Source organism: Eupeodes corollae, chromosome 1 (assembly GCF_945859685.1).
Source record: "Eupeodes corollae chromosome 1, idEupCoro1.1, whole genome shotgun sequence".
NCBI classification, from domain to species: Eukaryota; Metazoa; Arthropoda; class Insecta; order Diptera; family Syrphidae; genus Eupeodes; species Eupeodes corollae.
In genome coordinates, this window is record NC_079147.1 from 112,450,301 (window position 1) to 112,468,908 (window position 18,608).

Consider the following 18,608-nt stretch of genomic DNA (forward strand, 5'->3'; position numbering starts at 1 on the left):
TTACATATTTAACTTAAGTGTTGAACAGGGCTGTTTTCCTGAACAATTTAAATGCGTTGAGGTTATTTCCCTCTTCAAAAAGGGAGAAAAGAAAAATATGGTTAGCTACCGACCTATTTCTATTCTTCCAACTTTTTCAAACATTTTTGAAAAACTTATGATTAATTGAATTACTTCTTTCCTAAATAAAAATTGTTTTTTAGTGAAAATCAATTTGGTTTTCGTTCAGGAAAATCAACCGAAGATGCAATTCGTAGGCTATGCAGTTAGCTTTATGGCAGTTTGAATAATAATAAATCTACAATGGCTCTCTTCATTGATATGACAAAAGCATTTGATATGGTTGACCACGATTTACTTTTAGGTAAATTTTATTATGCAGGATTTAGGTGAGTAATTTTTCAGTCATATTAAAGGGAAGAGTTCAAAAAGTTATTATCAACAATACACAAAGTGAAGCTCGTTCTTTAAAAATGGAGTACCACATGGATCTGTACTCGGCCCTTTATTTTTCCTAATATATGTTACTCGTAACTCTATTTTTAAGCTTCGATTAAATGGCCTTTTGATTGCATTTGCTGATGATATATCATTTACCTACCAGTCTAATTCGGATTTTAATTGTGTTTTACTAATTGAAGAATATCTCGAAGTTCTAAGAACTTGGTTTTCTAACCATAAGTTAATAAACTAAATTCATGACTTTTAAAACATACGGCCATCGAGTCTGTAATTACAATATATTTTTCCATGCTTCGATTTGTAGGCAATCTAGCTGTCCAATTACCAATTGTGGTAAACCTAATTTCCAACAAAAATATTCTTGTTCCGATTCTTGTTTCAAAATTGATTCTGTGAATAATTTTAAATATTTAGGTGTAACAATTGATTCTTACCTTAATTTGAAAGATCATATTTACAACATCAAGAATTATTTGATGCTTATAACTTGAAAATGTATCTTTTAAAACCATTCTGCCCTAAAAAAGTTCTAACTTCAATATATTATGGTCTTGTGCACTCTAAAAACATCTTATAAGAATTATTTGCAACAAAAATCGTTATACTGAAAGTTGGACTTTATACAAGGAATTGCGAATACAACAATTTCATACATCTGTATATTTTCAAAGTACTTAAAGAATTTTTTAAGCAAAGCGGTAATATTCCTAGTAAAAACTCGCAGTTATATAATCCCATAAGACTCATTTCTCTAACTTTTATACTGCTGCAGCACCAAAGTCATTTAATAAATTACCTTTGTCTATCAGAACAATTCAAAACTTAAACTATTTCTTAAAAAAAGTAAAAGACTGGCTTTTTACAATTGATTTAAATTCTATTGATAACTATTATTGAATTTTGTATCATAGTTTTATAATCATAAAAAATATACCATTTTGTTGTTATTTTTTTCTGAATTTTCTGATGAATTATTTAGTACCTATATGAATGTATGTATATATACCTACTTTTTTTTTATATATCAGTTATACTATCTTTGAAGTATTTATTGATTTACTTAACTCATTGATTTATTATTTGTATTGTTGATTGTCACAACAGTTTCTAATTATTGTAAAATACTAACTTTCAAGTTAAATAATGATAGCTATTATTTATTCCTTTTTTAAACTTGCTATTGTACTAGTTTTAAGTTTGAAATAAAGTAATGAATAAATACAAATTTGTCTAATTCTTCCAATGCTTCTTTTAAAAATACCACTGCGATGAAACTTTGAGGCGAATAGCAACACTAGCAGCTATTTGTTTGCTTAGCATATCAAGACATTTTATAGGTAGAGCAGGGTATTCAGTGCCGCAGATGGGGTCATGCTAAGTGAAACGCTTATACAAGGCAACAGTCTAGTTAGGATTTCATTTACTACCAGGTTTCCGAGGAGAGGGGATAGAGCACCATTCCTCAAGCGTTCTACGTTCAGAGATATTAGTGCAGATGTGATTGCAGATGATTCCACGTTGATAAAAATACCTTCAATATCAAGAAAAGCACAGTTGGCTGATTAATCACTACGACGCGACGGAGGACTCAAATTAGCGTGCAACGTTGCAAAGAGTGCTATGCTTGAATTGTTGCTACGAGAGAAAAAAGTTTTATCATTTCAACGTCTGGCTGGAGGCTGGGTGTATAAAAAGAGATATTTTGACAGAAAGAAAGAGAAACAATTTGGCGGTGACGAGGTGTCGAAATCATTCATTGGGAAACTAAATAAATTGGGCAGCGCAACAATTCGTCGAACTAAGGCCTTTTGACTTACAACTCTCAACCATTCCTGTGTGTGAGTAATGTTGTCAGGGATGGAGGGGACCTAAGCCGAATCCGAAAAGCACTTTTCATGACAAGAGTTACTCTTGAAGGATTTGTTAATTCCTCGCAGTTTTTAGTTGAAAAATATGGTCAATTGTATTTAAAAAAAAAATAATTTATGATAACAAGAATTTTTTGTAATGGATTAAATAATTTTTATTTTTAAAACAAGGTGCTTAAGTAATAACTTCCTAGGTGCAATTAAAAATGTTCTAAGAAAATCTAACCAAATAAGAAAAATCTGAAACTACCATGCATGAATAAAGCTATAAGAAAGTTTGAAGGATGGGTAAGGAAAATATTCATATTTGGTAGTTCGTATTTCTAGAACCAGTCCTATTATAATGTAGTTATCTTTTGGTTTAAATTTGATTGTTGTATAAGAAGAAGAAAATGTATGCTTGTTTGAAGCATGTTAAATAAATAGGCAATGATTTGTGACCAACGAAATTAAAAATACATCATTTATCAGCTGGATTTTTAAAGTGTCTATAGACAATTAAGAAAAACATTATATTAATTAATTATCAATTAAAAAGAAAGAAATACTTCGCCAGCAATTTTTCTTCCCCAAACGATGTTTCAACCAAGAGTCACGTTTTTATAATATTATCGCCTCTAGCAAATACATTGCCTTAAAGCAGACCCCATGCAGTAAAAGACTCCTACGCTGATATCTTATGTTCCCTTATTCATTCAGTTAGTAACTTACCTCAATACCATGCCAGAAGAATATTAAAACTCCAATTTAATCGTTTAATTTCAGTATATACTCGCAACTCTCAGCTCAGCCACTACAAATAGAGGGTGGCTCAAAAAAGACTTCCAAGTTTGAAATAAAAAGAATGTTTGTTTCTCTTGTTTTTTTTAGAAAACAAACTTTGGGAATTACTGTAATAAACTACGGAGCTCTAAAGAAAAATCATTTAGATTGAATTTCGTTTTGAAAATAACCACTCGATTATTTTAACCTAAAGAGCTTGTACGACTTCGTCAATAAAAAGCTGTAGTGTATCTTCCTGTCAAATAGATAAAATCGCAGATCTTTTCATATAAAATACAATTTGGGAACCAATCAAAGCCAGAAGAAGGAGATCCTCCACAATAGCAGTACTTAGGGAAACTGTTAGCAACCGAATAATATAAAAAAAAGGGCCACCACGTTTTGAAGATCTTACTAGACAAGTCATTTTCTTGTGGGTTTACTTGAAGTGCAAAGTGTATGTCCAAAATCTCTTCACTATTTCGCGCTTGAAAGACAACATTCTTTTTAAAATACATTTCTAGACGTTCTACAAAGCGATATGGAAAAACCTTTTCAAAGTGGAAAGAGCCCATCTAAATATTAATACAAAATTTAACGCATTAAAATAACTATCACTTTTAATTCGTTTTTGACCCACCCTGTATATTAACAGGCCGGTTAGGTAGTTTTCTTTTTTCCATGGATATAGTAAAGGTATTTAGCAAAAGCCATAACAGCGGGTGCTGCCATTACACGTTCTTTTGTAATTTCCAAAGTTGGTTTTCCTCCTTTTCTAATTCCTGTTTGTTAAATATTTTAAGCACGTATTCAACACCTTCACGTTTGTTGCGTTAGCGCACAGTCAAGGGCGCATCAAACGAAAATAATCATCATACAATGTTCTTGAACAATAGTAGCAGTGTTAGTTTTTGTTCAATGCGAATGCAAAGTGTCCTTTGCTCCTTTGACTATATAACATAACATGGTGTGGTCGTATAGGAACAACAGAACACAACGCAACCCATCAAAGGATAACTTTTACTTTTACCGACAAAGAAATGAACAACATGAAAAAAGGTCCTTTCATTTTTGTTTTTGCAAGTTGAGGTATGTTGGTTATTTTTCTTTAGGAATTTTTTGGAATGGGCGATATTTTTCATTAGAGCCATTTACAAGTTTAAATAAATGAGGGTTGGCATTAAGTGGCGCACATGCCGATGCCACTATTAAACACAGAGATGGCATTTTTAGTAAATAACAAAAATAAAAAATTAAATAAATGTACTAGCGGTAGGATATCTATCTATGCTTTGTCCTTATGGTTAATTTATTTATGGATAATTTGTCTGGATGTCAAAAAATGGGGCCTATTTTTTAGGCGACTTTGTCGAAAGAGACCTTTTATTTCTTAAGTTTTTTCCTTTGAAAGTATCTAGAAAAAAGTTGGGCTTATTTTGTTTATTACAAAGCAACGGTTTGGTATTTTTTGTGTTCGTAGTTAATTCTGTTTCAGCTGGAATTAAATATGCTCGCAATCCCAGAAACGACCTTCGGAAATACCCTTTCTGGCAGGGCACATCTTAAGGAGAATGTATTAGCAGAAAGACAACTCGTTCATGGGTAGGTAATCGGTAACCAGTAATGGAAGAACGCAATTTATAGCTCTTGCTAATTTATTTGCTTGGTCACATTGTTCTACATTGAAGTTAATTCAGAACACTTTGTTATTGAACTAAAAAAACAAGACACCATTATAAAAAATATCTTTGACAGCAGAAAAGGGTATGATTTTGAAAATGGTATATGGTTAACTTATACGTTAAGTTTCATTTCATTATTTTTTGTTGATTTAATTTTTTCCCTAATATCACAAATTCTTCATAGGATTAAAAAGGGTGATTTTTTAGCTATTATCTTTTTGGCAACAGTGGTTTAAACAGCTGACGCACGTCCCGTGCTTTGTTTCACTGTCAAAAATCTTCAGTTTGGTCTATAATTTAACCATAAATCGTCTTACAAATGAACAACGCTTGCAATTATTGAATTTTATTATCAAAATGCGGCCTTTGTTAAGAATGTTCATCACGCGCTTCATCCATTTTATGGTCAGTTTAATCGACCCCCTTAAGCGGCCATTCGGGCTAGTGTGACCAAATTTCTCAACAAATTTACATTTTTGGACATTAAACCACCAACATGCTTACTTAGAGTGCCAATTGAAGAAAGTATCGCAGCTGTATCGCGCAGTGTTAATGATGACCATCAATTATCGGTTTGTCACCGTTCGCAGCAATTGGGCCTCTGTTGCTCAACAACGTGGAAAATTTTGCGGAAGGATTTAGGTGTCATGTCTTTAAAAATACAGCTGGTGCAAGAATTGAAGCCGAACGGCCTACTGCAACGTACAATTTTTGGTTAATAAGCTCTTCGAAAGTTGGCCAAAGATCCACTTTTTTACAGAAAAATTGTGTTCAGCGATGAACTTAATTTTTGGGTCCGTAAATAAGCAGAAATGTCGATTTTGGAGTGAATATCACCCATAAGCATTGCATCCAGAAAAAGCCACAGTTTGGCGTGGTTTATGGGCTGATGGCATCATTGGACCGTACTTCTTCAAAGGACCTAGTTCGGTGAACATTTTATTTCACGTTCGGGACCGGTTGTCAGCCTAGATCATGCGATTTAACGCCTTTAGACTATTTTTTGTGGGGCTATGTTAAAGCTCATATCCACACAGACAAGCCCGCTTCAATTGACGCATTGGAAGACAACATTGAAGCCTTTATTCGTGAGATACCGGCCGAAATGTTGGAAAGAATATCCCAAAATTGGACTTAGTGGATGAACCATTTGGGGCCCAGTCAAGGTCAACATTGCATGAAATAATCTTCAAATATTTAATTATATGGAACTAACTATCGATTCAAATAAAGATTTCATGCATTTTTCTGAATTTTATGTTTTCTTATTTTGTTATAATGTTTTAAAAATGATTTTGCTCAAATGGCTGCCTCAGCTGACTCAAAAAAATTGCAGCTGAGAGGCCTAAGACGGTTATAATCGCTGGCTTCATTTTTAATTAAATATGAGCATTACGGCTACAATGGCTCTTTTTATGACGCGTTGACCAAAAGCTGTTGTTTTATGACATTTTAAACCCCTATTTCAGCTGTTGATGGAACCTTTCGACCATACCGTTAGCTGCGAGGTAGTAGGCAGTAATCGTTAAATGATTGATATCAAACAAATTTGTCAAAGTTCGAAAAAGATCCGAAAAAATTGTCTGCCGCTATCTCATATTTCCTTAAGTGCCCACGCTTTACAGTAGACAAAATCAGTTTTACCGAAGCGTTTCTGCCTGGGTGGCTTAAACTAAACAGAGTATCAAGCAGTTGATGACGGTAACGTTTCGTTACAAATGGTTTTGCAAAACCTTTATAGACACATCACAAAACATTAATAATTTGCAATTCGGTAGCGGAATTTTTGTTGATCTGTAAAGGTAGAGAGGTAGATTTAATAATGTTTTAAAATTTGTTATCACTCATTGGAGACGCTGCCAGTTCTTCGAAGCTAACCTTTTTTTATTCCAGCGTTATTGATATCCGTCGAAAATTGTCCAATAGGATCAAGGTGATGCTTTTTCAGCATTTTTTTTTAAAGCGAACACCAATGGTTTCTGGGCATTGGACTTACCCAACTTGCATTTGGCGACATTAATTACATCACCAAATTTATTGAGCTTTTCAAAAAGACTACTGTTGCGACAGTTTGGTCACAACGAAGACTGGTTTGTGAACGCAAAAAGAAACTACAAATTTGGCAGTTCTAATGGTGGGTTACAAATTCTTTATTTGGAAAACAATAAGTATTATTACACGTGAATTCATAAATGGTATTACTCTTAATAGTTAAATAGCCACCGAGTGAACGGCAGAAAATGTTTTTATTAAAATGTTCTATTCTGGAAAAAATGAGTTGCCTCGTCACTTACAAAATGGGGAAGCTAAATTAAATCTTAGATTTTGAATATAGTTTTTGTTTGTCGATTGTTGGTATAAACAGATTATAGCTCCCTCTACATTTTGTTGGGTTAACTTTTCTCTTTAAGGGTGTGCACACATCCCTCTCAACAACTACAAGGTATAGAAGCAATAACCAGGGATAACAAGCAGTTCTCAAAACAACGTGATATTTCCATCTGGTGCTTGTTTCGAACTCGCATTTGGCAATTTTTGCTACTACGGTGCTAAACGTCGTACTTTGCAGATAACAAGAGAACCACCGGGTTTCGTGTTAGTGTGATGCATCGTCGAATATTGAAGTTCTCTTAAGTTTTTATTTGGTCTAGTCCAACCGGGATACTGTTTGACCGACTCCATATACTACGATTTTCCGGAAACAGATTTAACATGCGATAAAACCTCTAATGCACAACAACCGGGAGCGGAAAGTCCTGTTATTCCATCTAGCAATCAGATGTGGGACACGTCAACGAGAAGTTTATAGAAAGCTAGAAAGTCTGTCCCTTGGTAAAATTTCGGCGCAGCCCCAAGTTTATTTGGAAGTTGCGAAAACCGTCAGTTGATGTGAGAATTCCATTTGCTACGAAGGGAGTAAATTTAGAGGGTTTTAAATGTGAAATAGACAGACGAATGACTCCGTGTCTACCAATAATTAAAATTTTGAAGTTTTGTCTGTAGACGGTTGGAAGTAAAGCTCTCCATTCGTCATTAAAAACAACTGTTTCCGTTTCCCGCCTGTTAGTTAAAATTGCAAGGGAGGTGGCAATTTCTTCCTTTCGATCGCTAGTAGCAATGTTGTTTTGCTCATTACGTTGATTGATGGGGATTACGACTTTGATCGTCATGCTTTAAGCGCATTTCATTGATTTGCCTATCGAGTTAATCAAATTTTTTTGTGAGACTTGACAATATGGAATCTGGCTGGCTTCATGTGCTTGCTACTTCGTTTATTCCGTGTGCATTTAGCCGAAGCTTTTTCAATTTTTTTTGGTTGTTCGTCTGTGCCTGGCGGATCGCAGTACGTATTGACTTGGTTTGGACGGGCATTCTATCAATCCAAATTGCTCTTAAGGGATCGTCGGTTATTGTTCCTTCAGATAACTCCTTTAGCCGTAGAAGAAGCTGAGATGGTTTTCTATCGCAAGAACATGTGTTGTGTATTATCTTGAGGTGAATTGATGATTACTCGTACGTCTTGCGCGTCGGCCACTTTCGTCTGGTCCAAATTACCAATATCGATGTTAAATTTACGGTCGTTAGATCGCAAGCTCACCAGCGTAAACTGTGCTTCGAGTTGTGCAAATCAAAGCTTCACATTTTCACAGCAAAATTATGGCGGTCGTATTTGAGAACGGTTAGCTTCTACTTCAACACTTGGTGTTGTTTCTTGGTCAGCTTTGGACTTTTTTTTATCAAAAACGAAGATTGGAGAAGTTAATTATGGTGATGAAAAACCATATTGATTGATAGATCCTTATTTCATCTAACAGCAAAATATATCCACTTTGTATGAATTAAATTTGTTTCGCAAAAGTGATTCGGTGTTGAATATTCTTATTGCTAAGTAGTGGTACCTTCCTTGTGACTTAAAATCCTTCTAGTGCACATTACTCCTTTCTAAGATCATGTGATATGTTACTGTTTAAGTTTTTACATAAGGATTTGACAACTTTTTTTTAAATTAAACGCAAAAACTTCATCATCGCCTGAAATCAGAACCAAAGCAGTTGTGAATAAAATTCAACGCCGTTCTTATTGTCACAGCGGGCACATTTCCAGCGGTCAAATCTGTAGGACCAATTTTCGATGACTTGGCCTAAATGTGTGACCGAAACGATTGTGACGTGTGGTGTGTGGCTTGTGGCAACGTCCCCTTTAAACCACGTGTCGTCTAAGTCCATATCTTTCAATTCGGGCCGAAAATCATAGGTAATCATGGCGCAATAACCCTGCCCATTCACAGTAACGTGAAGATCGATATTGTCGAAAAAAAAATGGTCCAATAAAGTCACAAGCATGAGGCATGAGATAAGACTCATAATTATGGCCGAAAATTAGAGTTAACACTCTTAAAGTGCGGTCACCGAATTCGCATTTCGGTAGGTTAAACATTTCAGGAAATTTCTCAGAATGCCTAAGTAAATTATGTGGACACTGAAGGTTTACGCAAACGTCAAAATAGTAATTTTTTGAAGCTGCTACTTATTAACCTACATACGTTTTGGTCAATGAACAATTATATATACACCTAATCCCTTAGAAATATTTTACACCCACAGTTTGGAGACCATTATCTTGAAAGAAGACTCTTCAGTTGATTTATATCTGAGTCTGTGTGAAATACGTATTTATTAGAATTGATGATGAACGGTCAACCCATTACATAGAACTTGTGACTATATTTCCAATAATACTTAATATTACGAATCCTTAAACCAACTCTGGTCTTTGTCTATATAAAGCATAATGTGAAGCAATCAAGCAGATAGAAAATATACTCTATATCTGACCAACCCTTATGTGTATTACAAACATATATCTATTAATTTTCCACTCCAAGAAAGAACAGGAGAAAGAAAATATATCCGAAGAAATGGTTGGTTGCGTCCGAGATAAAATTAATTACATATCTAAGGATGAAGAAAATAAAGTAGGAAAGTACATATAGATACTCATACTCGCAAAAACAAGAAACCTTTTGTGATCATAAATTGTTTTATAATCAAAGCGTATAGCTTCTACAAATTTCTACAGCCAGGGAGGTCTTGAAGCTCAGAATTTAATGTCAATGTGGGCTGTCAAAGAGAAGAAGCTATAACTGCATCAACCTTTTCATAGTTAATTGTCTTGGAATTGAAGGACAAAGGTAGATAAAAAGAGATAAGTATAGAAGTTTTGTGAAACAGATTGTTAAAGAATTATGGTGCAAACAAAAAGGCTACAACATCCTTAAATCCAGAACATCTTCGTAACCAAAAGGTAAGTATTATTTTTCAGAAAGAACTTAGGTATACGAGTACATTAAGATTTCCATGAAATCTGAAAACTTTTACAAAATTTTTTCCATCAGTGTGGTTTTAGACCAGTAAAGTCAAATATTCGAACTTCAACAGATCCGAACAAACACCCAAGAACATTAAACAGACACCTACCATATTATAGAGCCATGTCTAGTTTTGGCACCCCTGCCAAACTTGTTCGTTTGTGCGGGATGACCATGAAGAATTTGCAGAACCTTTAAAAAAATTATTAGACTAGGTGATACGCTGTTATGGGATTTCTTTAACAACGTCCTTGAATGAATAGTGCAGAGCTCCCACATCAGCACTAGAGGCACCTTCTTTCAAAAGTTTGTCCAGTTACTAGCATATACTGATGACATTGACATAATCGGAAGAACTCAGCGTGATGTCAACGAAGATTACGTGATTATTGAAGAAGAGAAGAAAAGATGGCTTTAACGGTTAATCAGGGCAAAACAAAGTACATATGCTGTTATCAAGAAAGGATCCACAATACCAGTCGAAACCATTAACAAACGGCTGTTTTTAACCTCCTTTCGTACATCTTTTGTCAATTCAATCGCTGTTTCTTCAACTGCATTTTCGATTACACTCTTTTCGGGCATTTCAATGTTTATTTTATGGCTTCTTCATCAGCATCAATGTCTTCATCGTTAACAGCATAAAGTATATTTTCCAATTTTTTTTCCGTCATCGACTTCAAAACAATCCCTCCAATTAGTAAGCATCAGTAAGGAAGTAATCAGTAGGCCGGCCTAGTCGGCGCCCGGTTGCACATATCAGTTGGTTAAGCGCAATATCATCTTCATTGTCCCAAATCTCGTCCTTGAAGCATGCTATTTTTAAAATAATTTGCAATTGTCAAAGGAGTTACGTAGTAGTCTAGCAGTGTGCTCTTATATTTCTCTTTTTTTGTTTCCCAAATTTTTAAATTCTGTATAATGCCCATGTCCACGAATTTGAAAATAAGAAAATCAACAATCATGTCCACAATTTTGAAAATAAGAAAATCAGCAAAAGAATATCATCTTCTAACCATCTTCGCAATATCCAGACAATGCCACATCATCAAAGAAGCAGATTCAAAAAATTTTAATCTATTATCAAAATGTCAACGGACTACGGAAAAAGATCAGTAGGGCCTACAAAAATATAACCATTATACCACACGACATAATCATTTTGACTGAAACTTGGCTAAACAATACATTCCTCGATACGGAACTCTTCGATTTGAATTAGTAAGTGTACAGACGTGATAGACACTCCTTAAATGACATCAGCACTGTAGGAGGTGAACTTTTGCTTGCCGTTAAAAATTGCTTGATATGCACTTTGGTTCATTAATCTGATGTAGAAATGATTTGCACAAAAGTTAAAACTGAGAAAGGACTGCTATGCATTATCGTCACATGTATGCTTCCAAGCTATCCTTACAACGTTTTTGAAAACTTAATTCATTGCATGGAGAAAATAAACGATCAAATTGAGCAACAAGACGAGTCACTAGTCCTATTGAGATTTCAATCTTCCAAACTTGATTCTGACTAAACAGACGCATGAGAACTATCTATCTCCTATTAACATGTCCTCTACCAACGAATTCAATTCGTTGATATTGCTGCAAATTCAGCCAATGCCCTACTTGTCGAAGTAGACCGTCATCACCCAGCGTTAGACATATCTTTTAATTAAAATGTATGCAATGTTCCTAATTGCTCTAAAGAAAATCTTGAATTTAACTTTAAAAAATGCAGACTTAGCCATGACGCTGAAAAATTTCAAATATGTTTGCAAATTTTTTCAAAGATGCTTTCGAAGTAACGAACTCCTGTCAAACGCTTGAGCTATTGGCCCTATCTTTGGATCTCCGAAGATAAAATCGTTCGCAAAGCTTCAGAACTTGACGTCTGATATAGCCCTGCTCCAGATGGTGTACTTTGTATTTTGAAAAAATTTGCATCCTATTTATATTTTTAATGAATCGCTTAAATCTTCAATTTTTCCTGAAATTTGGAAGAGTTCGTTCATAACATCGATACATAAAAATTGTAGTAAAAAATAAATACAAAATTATCGCCCCGTAGCAAATCTGTCCGCCATACCTAAATTATTTGAGTCCATCATTTGTAAGGTCATATCGTTTTGTAAGTCTTTAATTTTTGAAAGTCAACAGTTACTTACAAGAAACAAGCTGACTGTGTCTTTACAGACTTCAACAAGGCCTCTGATAAATTGTGCCATAAAACGATAACTTCCAAACGAATCTCAATTTTAACGATAAATTTGTTAGTTGGGTTTCGTCGTATTTATATAATATATCATACAGCGTAGATTTTAGGAATGGGCGGTCATCATATTTGTGTACCAACTCTGGCGTACCACAAGGTAGCCACTTAGGACCTTTACTGTTTATTTTGTAAGTTAACGACTTACTTTCTATTATAAAACACTCATCTGTTTTAATTTACGTTGATGACATACAAATTTTCAAACGTATTGACTAACTTGACGACTGTTTACTCCTAAAAGATGATGTAAATAGTTTTCGCGAATGGTGTTTTATAAATAAGCTTTTACTAAACATAGACAAATGTAACTCAATGTGTTTTACACAAAAAAAAATGCTTTGACTTTCAATTATTAATAAGACTCTTCTTATTTGACTAAACTCTCTACTTTCTCTGACCTAAGAATTATTTTTGACTCAAAATTAACTTTTACAAATCATTATGACTACATTATTAAATAAGACACTCGGATTTATAAAACGGTTTTCACATGATTTTCGCGATATTCTTAATGCTTTATACATCATTTGTAAGACCAATATTAGAATATGGCTGCATAATATGGGCTCCCTTTTATTCAGTCCATATAAACAGAATAGAAGGAGTACAAAGAAGATTCATGCGCTTCTGCCTCCGTTTCTTCCCATGGTCCAATAGGCTCAAACTTCCACCGTACAATCATAGGCTCACACTCATACATCTTCCATCACTTTCTAAACACATAGAGTACATTATGCTGTGCTTTAATATAAAATTAATCTATGGGTCAGTCATATCACCATCAATTTCGGAACAATTAAACTTTATTTATAGCCGTTCAAGTATTAGAAGACAAGTTCCTTTACGTCCTATAAGAAGCAGATCGAACTATGGTAAAAAAAAGTCCCCTCAACCAATTGATTTCAGTTTACAACAAGTATTACTTTTTGGTATATTTCATAAGCGATGATTTTAAAAGCAAAACATTTAAAGCAAATTTTTTCAATTCTTCAGTTTAGATTTTTTTTGCAAATTGCTTAAAGCATTGTAAATCTATAAATCTAAGAATAAATGTAATATTAGTCTTAAGTTCTAACGTTAGTTTGTCAATAAATCAATCAATCGATTGAACTATTGAGGTCATGTTGGGGGGAAATACTCGAGTTTTATAAACTTGAATGATCCTTGACTTGTTTTGGGTGGATAGGACAGTTATCGATGAAGAAGAATACCATGCGTTTTAATCGCCCATCGAGCAAAGATCTGCTGTCATCCAAGAACGTTGGTTGGCTAAGTTATTAACTAGCCTTACCATGTCGGAAACCACAAGGCATGTTACTCTTACTTCACTGTGCTTCTCTCTAAAACACTTTTCAACTTTTAAAGCCAAGATAAGTGTGTTATTCTGGTTAACTGCTTGACAAGAATAATCTTGCTCATCAGAAATTATTGTATTTATTGGCATTTCATAACTGACAAAATATGCTCTTAATATGGTGTGACTTATATACCTATGTACATAGAAATAATATAATATTGTATTGTAGTTGTAGGTGTTGCCAATGTCTTCCGACACATCCCCCTTTTTCAGTATTGATATCGAGTCAGGTAGCCTTGGTTATCGGTACTTCTACTTGTAGGCCCAGAAGACGAAGGAATCGATGCTGACGATAATGGCGATTGAGTTGACGATGCTGACGCGTACGATGGTACTGATGATTGTGAAGGTGACGAAGGGGGTGTTGATAATTGCGTTGATGTGATCGGCGATGATGTCTTCTCTGGCGACGAAGCTGATTTCATTGGAGTTGTGATGTCTGGGATATCATTCTCTGTCTCATCGATTATCTCTCCTGCTCGGTGAGCTCGAGTTAGATGAAAGCTGTTACGACGTAGTTTTCCTGTCGGAGTTTCGATGATGTAAGAAAGAGGGTGCTTGGTCTTCTCACGAACTGTAGCCCACACTCGTTTATCTCGTACCCAAACTAATTCTCCGGGAATAAGATCATGCTTCTGCACGGCAAGATGTCTGTTGTTAAAGTTTAGTGTTTGTTTTTCTATTCTATCATCCTCCTTTCTTTTTAAGTCATTGTAATCGACTGATTTTGACTCGTAGCGTTTTGGAACCATAGGTAGTGTTGATCTAATGCGGTGGCCCATCATAAGTTCTGCTGGGCTGTAGCCGTTAGATAAAGGGCTTGCACGATATTCCAACAAGGCTTTGTATGGATCGGCGTTTTTCTTGAGCTGTAGTTTGGCAATTTTTACTGCAGCCTCTATGAATCCGTTGCTTTGTGGAAAGTGGGGACTGGATGTGACATGATGAAATCCATAATCCCTTGCAAATTTGGAGAATTCTGAGGTGTGAACTGCTTCAAACTGGGTTCCGTTGTCACTTCTCACCAGTTCGGGTACTCCAAAGCGTGCAAAGATCGATTTGCAATGGTTAATGACCACACCAGCCGTCAATCTTTCGAGTAACGCTACCTCGAAAAATCTAGAAAAGAAATCAGAAATGATCAAGTACCAGCGCCCTTGGCATTTGAAAAGATCCATAGCTACCTTTTGCCATGGACGTGTTGGAAAGTCCGATGGCATTAATTTTTCTCTAACTTCTTTTGTTTCTTGGATGCAAACACTGCATCTGCTGATTATCTCAGCAATGTCTGTAGAAAGGCCTGGCCACCAGACAGATTCACGAGCTCTTGCTCGACACTTTGTTATTCCTTGATGGCCAGCATGAAGTCTTCCGAGAGTGTCTTGTCGCATCGATGCAGGTATGATGAGATGACAGCCACGCATAAGCAAACCGTTCTCGTTGGCAATTTCGTCTCTAACTGCAAAGTACGGTTGCAAAATATTGGGTAGTTTGTTTTTTTCTGGCCACCCATTCAATGTATAGGAGGCGATTTTGCTAAGAGTTAAATCACGCTGCTGTTCGGTCCAGATTTCTTCTATTTTCAAATCAGATGCAGGAATGTGCGCGATCACCAAGTTTACGTGTGCGAAAATTTCTTCTTCAAGCTTGTTTTCGCTATCTTTCACATGCAAAGGCTGGCGGCTAAGTACATCTGCTGCTATCAGATCCTTACCTGGAGTGTAGAAGATTGAGAAATCATAGCGCATCATTCGCATTCTCAAACGCTGTAGTCGTGGTGTTAAATCGTCCAGATTCTTTGTTGTGAAGATTGGCACAAGCGGTTTGTGGTCGGTCTCCAGATGAAACCGTATGCCAATAACAAAATCCTGGAATCGCTCACAAGCCCACGTGAGAGCCAAGGCCTCTTTCTCGATTTGGGCGTAGCGCTTCTCGCACTCGGTCAGTGTCCTGGAAGCATAAGAGATTGGTTTTAACTTACCATCGAGTTGCCGTTGACGAATGACAGCACCGATTGGCAAATATTTGTAAAAAATTACATTTCTAAAAATGTCGTCAGGTTTAAATCGTCGAAAAGCTACTGAAATCTGTTGTTTCAATCTATCTGCAAGTTCAAAAATGTCATACTCACAAACTTTATAACGCTTAAGTTGACCACTTAAATTAACAAAATCTTTCCGAGTTTTGTATTTTACTCTTTCAGTAAATATCGAAGAAAGAATCTTTTAAGAACGCAAGAATCCTCAACAATTCTCTTTTTCTCTTCAACTCACTTCTTAATTTCTTTAATTAAACGTATCTTAGTGTCAAGATCTAATGTATTTAATTTTTTCTGGCCATCATTTATCTAAAAGTTAGCATTGAATTGTAACAAATAAGAATTTCCCCCATAGAGAATTACCTATCAAACTAATAACGAAGTTCAATTAAAGTTAACTTTTGTAAAATTTTTATAATTTCTTAACGTTGCACATAAACAAAATTTGTCTTAGAACCTAAACAAATTGGTGGAATTAGAGGGAATTTCCACTTAGAGGTTGGTTTTTGTATGAAAAATGGAGTGGAATGCAATTCACCTTAAAGGGATTCCACTGTATACAGCTTAATCAAACAAAACCATTTACACTCTTCCAATTTTACAAGTCACCTTTTTTTAAAAAAAAAGTCTAAAATTGATTACTTTTAAAACTATGTAAATGTATCTTAATTTGTGTTTGTTGCCTTCAGGTCTTTAAACAAATTCAATTCTCCATAAAGAATATCAAACATTATCTATTTAATGGTGTTGCTTAAGCTCAGTACCATTCTTTTACTCGCAAAATAGTGACAATGTCAGTTTTTGTTTGCCACCTAACCATGGCACTCAGGGAGTGCTCTATTTATCTCTACAGCAAAATATACGTTCGCCGTCCTAACACTCATGAATATACAAACATACATACTCGTAAATGCACTCCGGCATTATCCTGAAAACAGGATGAACAAATGACTTTTCTCCGTGTTATTGAAAGTATCGCTTTTAAAAGTATAGCAATGGCATCCACAGCCATTCTTCTAAGCTTCCTCCAGTCATCATCAGCTCCGTTCATAGAGATACAATACAATACCTACCTTCTAGAGTTGTTGTAGATAGGTAAAGTGTATATACGAATATACACATTGTACCTATTTAGGTAAAAGTCGTTGAGCTATTTGTCTTTTATTAGTCCCGCACTCCCTTGTTTTATTTTAACCCACAAGAGGGTTGTCGCAAAGGTAATAAAGTGATGATGACGATGTTTAAAGTTGATATCTCTGAATGTATAATAAATGGGTACCACGAGATCTGTGTGCTGGTATTGTGCTTACACTGTCACATACATATATAACTACCTCCTTTCTCTTTTGATTTAACCAACCATCGCATCGCCATCGCATCTTAACAATAGCACCCTTATTGTTGATATCCATGGAGTGAACATTAAGAGTAATTAAAAGTTGCTTTTTTGAAGAACAAAAGACATGCCATATCTAAAGAAGTTTAATCGGAGGCAGTTTTTCTAATAATAAATTATACTCTTCACAGGGTGTTTTAATTTCATAACAAAGTTGAATGCATAATTTATGAATACATTTAATGTGTGTTAAGAACAACAATTGCTATTAAACATTTTGTGTGGTGGAACAGGACTCACTTTACAATGATAAAAAAGTTTATTTTTATTCCATTATTTTATATGTTGGTTCTTAATGGGCCCCATGGAAAGTTTCAGTCCCAAGTTATTGTCAATTTTCCCATTGACGAAAAATTTAATACCAATTTTAAGAAAATGTAATTATTTGTGGAGATCGATTTCGAAATGTGTGTGGTGTTATCAAAGGATCATAGTTGAAAAAAAATTAAAAGATACAGTTTATTTATTAAAAATAAATTCCCCATTAATGAGAAGAAAGATACTTTTATATTGGGTGCTTTCAGTTTAACTTAATTTTATAGAATTCTCCTCTTCAGTTTGAACGATGTGTTACACTTTGAAGATATCAATATTATTATCGTCCCATAGAAAGTAATTGTAATCGATCCGATGTGTCGAATTGAAAATTTTGAAATTTCGCGACGTTTCAAGGTTCTAATGTCTGTGTGTCCATGTGTTCGTACGCTTGTGTGTTTGTACGTTCGCAAGTCAGTACGTTTTTCGTCAGTGGAGATATCGACTTACAATAAATTGTTAATATGTACATGTTGCCCTTCGTTGAAATGATAGATATGTGCATTCAAGAGAGTCCATACGTTTTTCGCAAAACGCACCTCTGTCTCTCAACTCTTGCACTCACCTCCCCGCGGTGAACATCGGGTGCCTCGTATTTCAACTGAAGATTGGGTTCTCACCCCAATGGAAAGTTGTTTTTGGGGCAGCGGTTTTTCCACGAATTTTCGATATACAATCAACTGTAGCGTCTACAGTTCCAGTAAGGTTGAACTACGTAGTGAATACCGTATAGGGCTTCTGCGACAGGCCTATAACGAACGGTTTTGTAGCAAAGATACGGCTACGGATATCCCGATACAAGGCGTTAGGCTAGCATCGCAAGGGACTGAAATGCCCTTTTCACACAAAACTGGGGTACACAGAAGAACCAATGTTCTCGCAATCTCTACACGTGGAAGAAGAGAAAGGAACACTGGTTTCTTAGATGGAAGATAGAGCACGAGAAGCAGGAGATCGAGAAGATAGAGGATATTCCCAAAAGGTAAAAAAAACCTCCCAAAGGTACCAGCCATGAACCGAAGGATGTAACTACAATCATCGTAGCAGAAACGGCAGTCTATGTTGGTAATATGGAAAACGATTTCTCCA

The 18,608-nt window shown here is 35.3% G+C and overlaps 1 protein-coding gene across 1 annotated transcript; it reads right to left on the reverse strand.

Annotated features, from left to right (window-relative positions):
* Positions 1–13,979: 13,979 nt before the first annotated feature.
* On the reverse strand, positions 13,980–15,194 carry LOC129942824 (uncharacterized protein K02A2.6-like). The gene has a single exon (XM_056051911.1). The coding sequence runs from the start codon at positions 15,192–15,194 to the stop codon at positions 13,980–13,982; it is 1,215 nt and encodes a 404-aa protein (XP_055907886.1).
* Positions 15,195–18,608: the final 3,414 nt, after the last annotated feature.